This window comes from Pinus tabuliformis, chromosome 9, assembly GCF_031772625.1.
Source record: "Pinus tabuliformis cultivar Carrire ecotype Pingquan chromosome 9, CPIR1, whole genome shotgun sequence".
In the NCBI taxonomy this organism is placed as follows: domain Eukaryota; kingdom Viridiplantae; phylum Streptophyta; class Pinopsida; order Pinales; family Pinaceae; genus Pinus; species Pinus tabuliformis.
The window spans coordinates 883,078,869-883,092,530 of record NC_142307.1 but is presented as its reverse complement, the minus strand read 5'-3'; the positions used below and the strand labels follow the sequence as shown (position 1 = coordinate 883,092,530).

Below are 13,662 nucleotides of genomic sequence, written 5' to 3'. Positions count from 1 at the left end.
GAGATGATGCAAATTTGATTTGTCTTGACACTAGCAAATGCCAAGAGGGATCAAATCCCTAGAGATGCAAACAAGTAGATTCGTCTTCATCACTAATCTAGCAAACATGTCCAAGTATCACATATCTCAAGGTGCAAACTTTTTTTATAATTTTGCACTCCAAAAGAGATTTACACATAGATTTGATCAATCTTGACACTAGCAAGTGCCAAGAGGGATCAAATCCCTAGATATGCAGACAATTAGATTCATCTTAATCACGTGTCCAAGTATCAAATATCAAGGCCTAAACTTTTTTTCCAATTTTGCACTCCAAAAGAGATTTACGCGCAGATTTGATCTGTCTTGGCACTAGCAAGGGCCAAGAGGGATCAAATCCCTAGAATTGCAAACAATTAGATTCTTTCCAATTTTGCATTCCAAAAGAAATTTACTCAAGATTTGCTTTGTCTTGTCTTGGCACTAGCAAGGACCAAGAGGGATCAAATCCCTAGAGATACAAACAATTAGAATCATCTTAATCATGCATCTAAGTAACTTGTCCAAGTATCAAATATTTGGGAATGCAAAAAAAATTTCCAATTTTACACCCTCATGGAGATTTACACTCTGCAATTTGCTAAATAAAAAATTAAGATAAATTAAAAAATAAAAATGTTAATCTCAATCTAGTAATATTTAGACAACAGGATTGTTTGGGAAAAACAAGTATGCAGATCTTCTGTCCTTATCCTTTGCGAACCCTTGAATTTTAAGATTGGAAATTCGAGCTGTCATGATCCCCAAAAAGGGTCATCAGGTGGACCGTATCTATTTTGGGTCGGAGCCACCAGTGGAGATGGCGAAATCAAGGAAATCGCGCCACGCATACGAGATTCTAAACTTATCAGTGGTTAAATCACGTGGTTTACAAAGTTAAAAACGATGATTCCATAGACGGGAGCCTGTGTCGGGCGGTCTGTGTTCTAGCGAGAGGTCGGTGAAATGTTGCTACATTTAGCCGGCCTTTCCGATCTCTAACTAACTGAAACCAAAACAGAACAAAATACTCGAAGGGAAAATTCACCGTGTGAAGAGTGAAAACTGGGGACCAAAAAAAGCTAAATTTGATTTGACAGTGGGAATGAATTCTTCAAACTCTGGGATCGAAGGAATGCTCACATCACGTCTCAGCTAGACGACACAAGGCGGCTGGACGCGCTTTGTGGTTGGGCTCTCACGAATTAATTAGATATTCGAAGGGTCGAGGCGAGAACGTGCAGAGCATGATTCTGAGAGAAATAAAATAAAATTTGTGTGAACTTCGGCCCCGCGCGCACTTGAGAAATGGATTATTTAGGGTAGACACCATTGAAAATTCCAAAATTTGGTTTGCAGGAGAAGCCATGAGAGGCGCGTGTGTGTGTATTTGAAGCGAACGTTGAGGCTGTTAAATATTCTTTCTTGGCTTTGGGTTTTTGGAGGGCACGCCGGGATTGCTTTAGATTTTATTACCAGTTGTGGAAAATGGCCGGTGACCACCCATGGATTTGCAGGCCGGGGTGGAGAATGATGAAAGTTTAATGAAATTAGTTGCGCATCTTGGGAGACTATTGAAAGTTTAATGAAATTTGTTGCGCATCTTGGGAGAATTATAGTGTCTGTGATTGGGGACGGGTCGCGGGGGATTAGGAGGCCATGATGAGGAATTCATCTGGGTCGAACGATAGCGATGACAGAAAGGATGTTGGGCTGGAAACCGTCCTGGAAGTGCCCGTTCCTGAAGAGACCGCGGGCAGTGCGATGTATCCCAAGGATAATTCATGGTGCCACATCAAGCACTGGATGAAATCCCAGCTGGGAAAGGCTGCCATGCCAATTTTTGGTTGCAGAAGAACCGATCTGCAGTTGCTTCTCGGTGTAATTGGGGCACCCTTGGTCCCAGTTACTCTAACCCAGAAACCAGTTGTCTCCATCAAGAATAATCCCACTGTAAGTATATATAATTTCTTCATAAGCATTGAAGCCTGTGTTTTTCATGTGTTTATGCCTGATCAAATCCCTTTCCAGAAGAATTATGGTTAGATTTAATGGAATTGCGGTTTAGATTTAATGGATTGTGTAAATTTATGTTCTTTCATATTTTGATTATGAACCAGTAAGGGAATAGCACAGGAATGGATGACTGGTTGGAATAACTGTTTGTTTGAAATCACTCCTTATAATGGATGACTGGTTGGAATGACTATGTTTGTTTGAAAGCTAATACATTTTGGCATAATTCTAAACTTGATTGTGTAAAATCCAACCCCAAATTCTGTATTTTTCATGTACTGATCTTGAAGAAAGGACAAGGGTGTGTTGTCTTCTTGTTTTTGTGAAGAATTATTAATCTGATGATCAATTGGTTGGTGGCGAGTAGGAGTGCTGAGAGCAATTTCATCTTTAGTATAATTTTGGATAGATAATATAAATCTGTTTCAAAACTTGGGATAGTTAAATTAGAGTGGCGTTTTTTAATTGAAGTAATAGTTAGTTAGTTAAGGAGGTAACTTGTCTGTCTGAAAGTTATAATGTTTGTTTTGCATAATTTTATATAGATTTTATAAATTCATTTATATGTTTATGAAAAGAATATTTATATTTATTTAAGGAATATTTATATGGATTTTATAAATTCGTTTATATGTTTATTAAAAGTAGTGATGTTTTTAAAATAATATAATGTAGTAGTTGATTTGTGGTGAAATTTAATTGTTTTATATTTTTTTATGGGTTTAGTTATAATAGATGGTTTTTTTGGTAACTTGAAATGTATTTTTAAATGCAAAAATAAATTTAGAATTCTGAAAGAAAATAGATACTTTTGATTATACAAATTAAAAATTTAAATGTCATCTCAATCATTTTTAAGTAGATTTTAAATAAAATTTAAGTCATCCGATCAAATTTCCATGACTGAGTGTAGGTTTTACATTTAGGATCATTCTAAACTGATTGTGTAAATCTGTCTTTAAATTTTTGTATTTTTATTAAGGATGAACACTTAATTAATCCAAGAAAATTTTAGGGCTAATGTTCGCCATTTTTCCATGATTTTTCCACAAAAAAGATTCGCCAATTTCCAATGTTATAAAAGACGATTCGCCCAAATTTTAGTAAAATTATTTTACCTTAAAATTGCTTGTATAGAGGTTATATTTAAAATCATTATAAATTTGAATAATTTTACAAATATATCAATAAACATTTTATAGTTTGCATATTAGGGATTAGTGAGATTCGCCAATGTTTTTAAACTTCAAGAAATTTTTCATGCTTAAAATGAATGTAATCAAACCCCAAATCCCAAATTAGTGTTATATTTGGCAGATTTATAGATTGAGTATCTAAAAATTCATATCTAAAATGCTATGTCTTCCTTATAAATATAATCTTTATCAAATGCTTGATTAATGTAGTTTTGAAAAATATTACAATGAAATTTTTGGGGTGCAGATTAGTTGGAGATCAAATTAGTGTTATATTTGGTAGATTTATAGAATGAGTTTCTAAAAATCCATATTTTAAGGTCTATGTTTTCCATATAAAAAGCTATGTTTTCCATATAAATTTAATCTTTATCAATGCTTGATTAATGTAGTTTTGAAAAATATTACAATGAAATTTTTGCAGATTAGTTGGAGATCAAATTAGTGTATATTTGGTAGATTTATAGAATGAGTTTCTAAAAATCCATATTTTAAGGTCTATGTTTTCCATATAAATATCGATTTTTGATCACATGCTTGATTCATATAGTTTTGAAAAATATTACAATGAAATTTTTGAGGTGCAGATTAGTTATTTTTCATATAAATATCAATTTCTGATCAAATACTTAATTAATGTAGTTTTGAAAAATATTACAATGAAATTTTCAAGGTTCAGATTAGTTAATTATTACTGTGATTGATATGAAGTATTGTGTAAATTAAAAAATCTAAAATTTAAATATCTAGAAATTAACCAAATCTACAAAAAAAAAACAACTGATACCACTAAAATATGAGCAAAAATTTCTCTATAAAATAATAATAATAAATATTACCATCAAATAAAAGTTGAGATTTGGGAAAATTTACAGTAGAAATGTATCACAATTCACAAAATTTTACATAGCTTGTGTAGCCATATACAAAAGATCTTATATAAATTTAGAAAAATTAGCTGTAGTACCCATCAAGAAAGATTTTAGATTTGTGGATGATTGTTTATATTTATAAAACAGGTGAAGTGATTTTGCAGTCTTGTTTATTGCAGGAAGCTTCGTCGGCTCAGTATATTATTCAACAATACATTGCTGCGAGCGGGGGACCGAAGGCTTTGAATTCTATCAACAACCTGTACGCAATGGGGAACGTGAAGATGGTGACATCCGAGTTCGAGACGGGCAACAAGGTGATTCGAACCCGTAACCCGTCCAAGGGCGGAGAGGTGGGATGCTTTGTTCTGTGGCAGATGTCGCCTGTTAAGTGGTGCATGGAATTGGTCGTTGGTGGGATTAAACTGTGTGCAGGAAGCGACGGGAAGCTTCTGTGGCGACAGACGCCATGGCTAGGCTCCCATGCTTCCAGGGGACCGTGTAGGCCTCTCAGGCGTGCCACACAGGTGGGTGCCTCTATTCTGTTCATCCAATAATCTTGGTAATGCTTCCCAATCAAAATATCGTTTTTTTCCGTGATTTTTTCGTTTAGTTTTAGTCATTGTAGGTCGGTAAACACGACGAAATTGCCCAGAAATGAGTTGGTGTAGTGCCTGAATTTTTGCAGATTAAATAGAGAAAAGCCCGGTTGTTACACAATTTTTTCAACAACAAAATAAATTGCTGGCATCTACCTATTCCTTAGATCACGCTCACGCGGTATTGCTATTTGAAGATAGGGACTTAAGGATTATTTAAATAATATATAGTTGGGTTGGGAGTCAAAGAATCAAAAGTTAAATGTTCGATTGGAACCTGAAAGTCTAAGAATCAAATCTAGATTAGAGTGATTTATTCGTGTTTATTTGTATAGTAAATTCATGACTCAAGTAAACTCTCTTTAATTAAGTTTATGTTTATTTGTATACTAAATTATAGTAAATTTATTATTCAATTAAATTTTTTTTGATTAAGTTTATAGGTGTATATGTTTATTTGTAGAGTAAATAATGAAAATAATGTCATATGAACCAGTGTTATATGAATAGAGTTATAATTTTTTGGACATGTAGTATTGATAAACTATGATATTGGCCCATGGTATTATAATAAAACTTGTTTACAAATTAAAAATTTTATTGTAAAGTGGAAGTAAATTTCAATAGTAAAGAATCTTGTTCTTTTTTTTGGTTCTAAACTTTGTGGATAAAAATCTAGCCATGTTAAGGATTGGTGTGGCTGAGGTTGGATGCAATGCCCGTGTCAGTGATCTCATGACTCAATAACCTAGCAAAAAATAATAATAGTCATAATTAATTTGGTTTTTATGAATTTTTTTTTAAATTTTAGGAACTTGAAAAGTATCATGAAATAAGTGTTTTGATGCTTATTATGAATTGATGTCTATGAACATTTACTAGATATTTAATTTATATGGCCACACTAATCCTCTCCTTTTACATCAATGGTTCTTTTCTAGTCTAATCTTATTTTTCATTTTACTTTTTTTTAATCTTACATGCTTTAATCCTACTTGTTTTTACAGCAAAAGTTATAAAGTGCGTATATGTTATTGTTAAAATAATCAAAATAAATTAATAAAAGAATTTGGAAATACAATTTTGGGTGAAATTGTGATTTCCTTTTATTTAAAATGTTTATTGAATACATAAATAAATTCAGCACCTCTTAAAACCTTTTAATTTTATAAACTAAATAACTCTTAAAACCTTTTAATTTTATAAACTAAATAACATAAATTTATGATTTTTAAAAATCTTCATTAGATTTTAAAAATTGATAGAAAAATTTCTAACAAACTAACAATTTTGTCTATTAAATATACCCAACTTTAGTTAACTACTACTACCATCTAACTACCATCTAAATTAAGTCAGATTTTAATCTCAAATGTCTATCCTCTTTATTAATTCTAACCATCTTAGTAATTTATTTTATTTGGAAAACAAAAATAAAACCTTATTTGAAATAAAATAGAGACATCTAGAGTCATATTAATTGAAGGAATTTAGTTTTAACGGTTTCTACAAGATTGCTACATTCCTGAATATTTTGTTGAGAATCCGCAGTTTGTTACAATTAGTTACATTGGGTATTGAATTGCAATGTGTTGATGCAGGGGCTTGATCCTCGAACAATAGCGAATCTCTTTTCCGGCGCACGCTGCGTGGGAGAAAAAGAGGTGGGCAACGAAGCCTGCTTCATGCTGAAGCTGTCAGCAGACGCATTCACGCTGAGCGCAAGAAGCAGCGGATCAATGGAGATAATTCGGCACACAGTTGTGGGATACTTCAGCCAGAGGACGGGTCTGCTGGTGCAGCTGGAAGACTCCCATCTGCTGAGAGTCCAAACGACGGGAGAAGAGACGGTGTACTGGGAGAGCAAAATGGAGTCGGCGATGGAGGATTACAAGATGGTGGACGGTGTCAACATTGCCCACGCGGGCCGCTCTGTCATAACACTCTTCAAATTCGGCGAAGCCGCTCTGCACCACACGAGGACCAAAATGGAGGAGTCCTGGACGATAAAAGAAACAGCCTTCAATGTCCAGGGGCTCTCCATGGATTGCTTTCTGCCGCCGGCGGACCTCAAAGACCAGACGCCATTCAGCGAAGCGTGTGACCTCATTGTCGAGGACAGAGGGAGATCTCACTCCAATGGCGTTAGCCGAAACGCAAAAGTTGCAGCGGTGGACAGGTCCATGGACACCTTCGATGACACGTGAAAATTCAGTACTGGCGGCACCCATCATCAATCAAGAACCAGAACCTGCTACTAGTTATCAATCGTAATTTATATTCAAAATCTATTTGAACTCTGCTTGCATCTGTGTGCAATTCTCTGGTTGCATACAGGTCATGGCAGCCATTGTGATGTCGGCGCTCATTCATGGCCTGCTCTGGAATATTGTTTCGTCGAATTTTATTTTATTTTCGAGTTAATATCAATTCAACATGAATTTGTAGAAAATTACAGCTTCTGCTTCCAGAGGAAGAGCTGCCACAAAATTACTGTATATATCCTCTGTGATGATCATTAGTACAGATATGATTTCTATCGAAATGGAGTAATTTCGTCCACTGTTTTATGACATTATTGCTCAAACCCATCCGTCATAGCTTCCGGGGAATTGGCCAGAGGCTTCCTTGCTATTTTTTGAAATTTACATAATAAATGTCTGGGTTAGGTTGGTTAACTTTTATTATTCAATTTGGATCTCGGATAGATGGTGATTCTGTGGTTGGTTTTAGAAGGGAAAAAAATGTTTTTTTTTTATTAATATAAAAAGAGAGTATATAGTATAAAATTGTAGGTTTGGTTTGTTTTTTACGAGGTAATTTGTTAAAACAAAAAAAAAGAAAATTTCACAATTTTTTTTCACAAGTAGGAAATTTTTTCATAGTTATTTCTAGTTGCTAATCACTAATGCATATTGACTCATCACCATTATTCAAGGAAAACCACGTCATCTAGAATAACTCAACCCCCTGCTAATCCGTAATGGGGCAGGTTTTAACTCCAACCCAGATACTTCTAGGTCTTGGACAATTAAGTTATATGGGGCAAGGTTTCACTCCAACCTAGATACTTCTAGGTATTGAACAGTTAACCTATTTCTTTAAGTTTTTAAAGACTAACTTTTAGCCAAACAAAAACAGTTTTAAAGAATCAAAATTCTATGCTGCATTTTCTAAGTTTGAAGGCAAGAATCAATAGGAACGATTTAGAAAATCGCCAAGGCATTTAAAAAAAATGAAGTTTGAAGGCAAGAATCAATAGGAACGATTTAGAAAATCGCGAAGGCATTTAAAAAAAATGGACACTTTCAAGTTGGATTTACTATGTGCATTTTGATTAAAATTTTATCTAAATTCTTGAGATATAATGCATCGAACTAACCAAAAGGATTGGGGTTTAGGGCATTTACTAAATTTTTTCATAATTAATGAATCAAAGGTTTGGTCGTTATTGCATTGCTGCAGGCGCGTACGATCTCAACGAGTCTGTTAATTCTGTTAAGGAGAGAGTTAATTCTGTTAAGGTTTCTCTCCTATGGATTTCCTTTTTGAGCGTTTGGTCGATGTGATATTTTTATGTTTGCTGTGAACTGTACTTTTCGCTGGGCAAGTCTGATAATTTAAGTAGGTGTTTTGTCTCATAATTTGTGAACTGTATTTTTGGCTGGGCAAGTCTGGTAATTTAGCTGAGGTGTTTTTGAGTTTTTAATGTGCAGGAAATATTTATTATATTTCAGTATATAAAAAAAATAAAAAAGAGTATGTTGGTTAATTATATTAATATTTTATGTATTCAAGTTTCTGTGATCCATAATGAATTAAATAAAGTCTTTCAATAGAAATTACATGAGAGAATTTTTTGGCCGACTTGTTTCGAAGTAACAAGTGTGGTTCATCATTAGGACTAGATATTGATTTCTACCAAAAGACTTTGTTTAATACATTAATATTATTTTTAATAAATTAAATTATTTTAATTATTATTTTTTTAAAATTTATATTACTAAAGAGAAAAAAAAAATAGATGTAAAAAAAAACATATTGTTTTTGGATTATTGTCATTAGATCAAGAGGATCCAAGATTAATCTCTTGTGACATACATGATTAACTTGTTGTGATATACAATTTTTTTAAATGAAGTTTTATGGGAATCAATAAAATTGGAAACCTCCAATGTTTTCAGATATCTCCTCTTGAAAGGAGGTATATGGCAGTTTAATTAGTGATTGTTATGATATAAAATATTATGTAAATTATAAGATTCAAGGTTCAAATCCATGTTAATTAAACCAATCAAACAAAAAAAATTACATAGTTATACAAGTTTAATTAGTGATTGTTATGATATAAACTATTACGTAAATTATAAGATTCAAGGTTCAAATCCATGTTAATTAAACCAATCAATAAAAAAAATTACATAGTTATAAATTATTTTTTCCAAATTAAATTAGAACGTAATTCTCAATTTATTTATATTTTCAATGTATATTAAAAATAGTAGTCACTTGGGAATATTGAATTTTGTTCACCGACTGGGGGAATGACGCTGGTAGAAAACAAGTAGAGCTAGGGTTTGCAGCGGAAGCTCAGTGTTGGGCACCATGGAGAGGTGAGAGGGGGGGAGTTCCACTCCCTCCTACAGTCAGGCGGTCTCTAATCGTTTCAAGAAACCTCTAGAGGCTGAAACCTTAGTTTTAGGAGGAGGGAAACAGGAAAACAGAAGCTCACATGGGCATGAAAATATACAGGAAGAAGTCAGAAGAGAAAAGTGAATAGAAGGAGAAAATCAGAATGCTGACACCAGAAATCGGATTGGACCTTGTAAGCCTAGGGCAACCATCACACCCAGAGTGGTGTTAACCGCTATCGGCGCATAGGGCACACATGGTGACTTATGAAATCATTTGTAAATTCATGGGGTTATGGCCAACGGAGAAGGCTTTACAGGCATGGATAAAGAATCATTGGAAACCTAAGGGGGATATAGATCTGCACCTTGGATCCAAGAGTTTCTTCACTGTAGTATTTACAAACATAGAGGATAAAGACAGGGTGTTTGAAGGAGGGCCCTACTTCTATGCTGCAGCAGGCCTTTATATGCGGCCTTGGGTGATGAATTTTGTCCCAGAGTGTGAGACATTCACTTCGGTCCTGGTTTGGGAAAGGCTCTATTCCCTACCTCTGGATTATTGGCAGCCAGAATCATTAAAAGCAATAGGAAATAAACTAGGGCATTTTGTAAAAATATGAGAGGCCACTATGTGGAAAAGTATACCTCCTTTCCCCGTATATGTGTAGAGATAGACCTCTCTGGAGCTCTACCGGATGAAGTAATTCTGGAAGTTTGTGATGAAGAATGGGTGCAAGTGGTGGACTATGAACAAGTTCCTTTTAGATGCTACAAATGCCATGAACATGGGTATCTATTCATAGATTGCCCCTTAAACAAAATGGATAGCAAAACTAAAGTGACCTCAGGAAAAGAAACTAAAATCTTTAACAAAGTGGGAAACAGAGGTAAAGGTGGGAGAAAGTACCAAAAGAAAAACAACGAGGAAAAGCTGCTAAGTCAGAATAGGTACAAGGTATTAGAAGAAAAAGAGGAGCAAGATAAAGCAAACCAAACACCAGAGGACAGCCCAGGAGAGAAGGAAAAGGAAAAGAGCATGGAGGTTACATATGAAAACAACCAACAAAAGGAGGATCTGTTGAAAACTATGGAACTTAATAGGGATAAAGAGATGACCCCGAGCGAGGTGGGAACAAAGAATCATGAACTACAAGATATTCTTGATAGGGAGCATCTAGATTTGGAAAAGTTCCTGGAGCAAGGAACCACCAAAGAAATGGATTCGATACCACAAGAGGAGTTTAATAGAGTGCAACAACTATTCCTATGGATAACTCAAGCAAAAGGTTCGAGAGTCAAAAGAAACCATGATAGTCAGGACAACGAAGGGGTGAAAACAATGAAGGAAACATCGGAACTAGCTCCTAGGAACCCAAGTAGAAAAAGAGGTAGGAAAAAATAGAATGAGGTGTTGATAGAGTGTGGAAAACTCATGATCGATTCAAGTAAGATGAAAGACCTAACTAGTTACTCATTTACAAATCTTTCTTAATGAAGCTCACAACATGGAATATTAGGGGCCTAGGAAGTAAAAGGAAACAAAGGAATCTTAGCAATAGAATGAAAGTAGAAAAACCAGCTATGATTTTCATCCAGGAAACAAAATGTTCAGTAGAAAAAATAATAGAGATACATAGCAAATGGCTTATCAAATATGAATATCTAGAATTTAAAGCAGACAAAGCAACAGGAGGGATTCTCACACTCTGGAACCCTCAGAAACCTAGGATCCTAGATGCTGAAGCATCCAAGAACTACTTATCAGTGGTCATCCAACCTTTGGGGGACAAGGAAGTTTATTTGCTCACTAATGGTTATGGTCCACAAAAGCCGGAAGATAAACTCAAACTTCTAACCTCATTGGAGGAGTTAAGAGGAAGACATCCGAGTATCCCCTGGATTCTGGGAGGGGATTTCAATATGATCAGATCTCTAACGGAAAAGAAAGGGGGAGCCAAATCACTAGGCAGAGATTCTATAGCATTTCAGAATTTCATAAATAACATGAAGCTTGTAGATAATGAAACAAGTAATGGCATATTTACATGGAACAATAAGAGGGGAGGAGCATCTCAAGTGGCCTCTAAACTTGATAGATTCATTATCTCGAAGGACCTTATCCTCACAGTACATAACTTAGCTACAATGATACTTCCTTTTGGAGGCTCGGACCACTAGCCTGTTCAACTTGAGGAATCCTTTATAGGAACTCCAAGAAACAGACCTTTCCGGTTTGAAAACATTTGGCTTACCCATCCTGACTTCATCAACAATATTGCAAGATGGTGGACACAGGATATGCAAATTCAGGGTACTAGAATGTTCCTTCTGCACCAAAGATTGAAACATGTCAAACAAAGGCTAAAGGGTTGGAATAAGAATGAATTTGGCAATATATTCGAAGCCAAAAAAGCAGTAGAATGGAAACTACAGGAAATTAACCAAACCCTCATTACAGAGGGCTTCACCGAGGAGAGAAAGGAAAACGTTGATTATGTTCAACAAGAATGGGAAGGCTTATGCAAGCAAGAGGATATTTTCTGGAAATAGAAATCGAGGGTTCAATGGTTAAAATAAGGAAAAAGAAATACAAGGTTTTTTCACAAATCTACCATGGATCATATATCACAAAACAGGATTTCAAAGGTCAAAGATAATCACGGAAATCAACTCACTACACACTAAGAAATAGAAATTGTTCTAGTTCAACGCTTCCAAGGCATAACCAAGGAGCCCATCATAGATAGATCTCAATTTATCAAGGACTTCACAAAGCACATTCCTAAGCTAGTGATAAGAGAAGACAATTATAATCTCAATAGGCCAGTGAATGAAGAGGAAATCAACGCAATCATCAATGAAATGCAAAATGGGAAAGCTCCAAGTCTTGATGGCTTCAACGTTGACTTCTTCAAAGCATGCTGGGAAATAGTCAAGCAAGATATCCTCGATGTGGTGGAGGACTCAAGGAAAAACAAAATTGTTCTAAAGGCGCTCATCTTTCATAGCCCTGATTCCAAAGCAGGAGAATGTTATCACACTTGACAGATTTAGACCCATAGCATTATGCAATGTAGTGTATAAAATTATTGCAAAAGTAATTGCGAACAGACTTAAGCCCCTGCTCCCAACTCTTGTGTCTGAGGAGCAAACTGGATATGTGGAAGGCAGGAAAATTCTTAATAACATCATTCAAGCTCATGAGGTGGTTCACTCACTTAAGAGTAATAAGCAGGTGGGTATGATCATTTAGCTTGACCTAGAAAAGGCTTATGATAAGCTAAGCTAGGCTTACATCAAGGAAGTACTGAAAGCATATGGCTTTGACCATAACTGGATAAGATGGGTAATGGCCCTTGTAACCACCGCAAGTTTTTCAATCCTGCTAAATGGCTCACCATCAAAGACCTTTAAGCCCTTGAGAGGACTTGGACGAGGTGATCCGCTCTCACCGTTCCTCTTTATTCTCATGATGGAAAGGCTAAGCAATGTGATCAAATATGCCAAAGGAGAAGGCAGAATCCAAGGTCTCAAACTCACTTTAAATGGGGATGCCTTGACCCATCAACAAATTGTGGACGACACCATGCTGCAGGTTATACCCACAGTCAAGGAAGCTCAAGCCTTCAAACAAATCCTGAACAACTTTGCTATGGATATGGGGACAAAGGTAAGCCTAAGCAAATCAAAAAAAAAAAAAAAATATTGACATTGCTATTCAGAGAAACCTCACCAGAATTCTAGGCTTCCAAAGAGATATGCTACCCTATAGATATTTGGGAGTACCTCTAACAGACAAACCTCTCAGTGAGGTAGTTTGGGAGCTGGTTACTAATAAACTTCAAGACAAAATCAGGAAATGGACTATCAGATCTTTGAATATAGCAGGACGGCCAATGCTTACAAAAGCTATCCTTCAAATTGTCCCCATCTTCATGCTCTCAATCCTTCCAGCTCCTAAAGGAGTAATGCAACACATCAGAAATATCCAAAGGGATTTTCTTTGGGGCAAAGGGGAAGAGAAAAAGAAATGGGCTTTGGTAGCTTGGGATAAAATATGTAAGCCTAAGACACATGGAGGATTGGGACTTGATGACCCTGAAACACTAAACAAGGTCCTGGAGGTGAAACTTTGGTGGAGATGGCTAAAATAATCGATCTCCCCTTGGGCCAAGGTATGGAAACAGAAATATGCAAGCAATTGGCAAGAAAGGGATTACATTAGGATGATGGGACTCATCAAAGGCTCCCACCTTTGGAACAAAGTTTGGGAAAATAGAGTTATAGTCCAGAAACACAATTTCTGGGAAATCAGAGACGGAAACCT

The 13,662-nt window shown here is 35.5% G+C and overlaps 1 protein-coding gene across 1 annotated transcript; it reads left to right on the top strand.

Moving 5' to 3' along the window:
* The first annotated feature begins 961 nt into the window (after positions 1-961).
* On the top strand, positions 962-7,191 carry LOC149151608 (uncharacterized). Its single transcript, XM_089440853.1, has 3 exons — positions 962-1,971; positions 4,282-4,629; positions 6,303-7,191. The coding sequence occupies exons 1-3, from the start codon at positions 1,678-1,680 to the stop codon at positions 6,906-6,908; spliced, it is 1,248 nt and encodes a 415-aa protein (XP_089296979.1). The 5' UTR covers positions 962-1,677; the 3' UTR covers positions 6,909-7,191.
* Positions 7,192-13,662: the final 6,471 nt, after the last annotated feature.

Excerpts from the sequence above, each read along its gene's own strand:
- LOC149151608 (XM_089440853.1), top strand. The coding sequence starts at position 1,678 with ATGATGAGGAATTCATCTGGGTCGAACGATAGCGATGACAGAAAGGAT. Across the intron at positions 1,972-4,281 it reads CCATCAAGAATAATCCCACT|GAAGCTTCGTCGGCTCAGTA; the intron begins GTAAGTATATAT and ends TGTTTATTGCAG. Across the intron at positions 4,630-6,302 it reads CTCTCAGGCGTGCCACACAG|GGGCTTGATCCTCGAACAAT; the intron begins GTGGGTGCCTCT and ends GTGTTGATGCAG.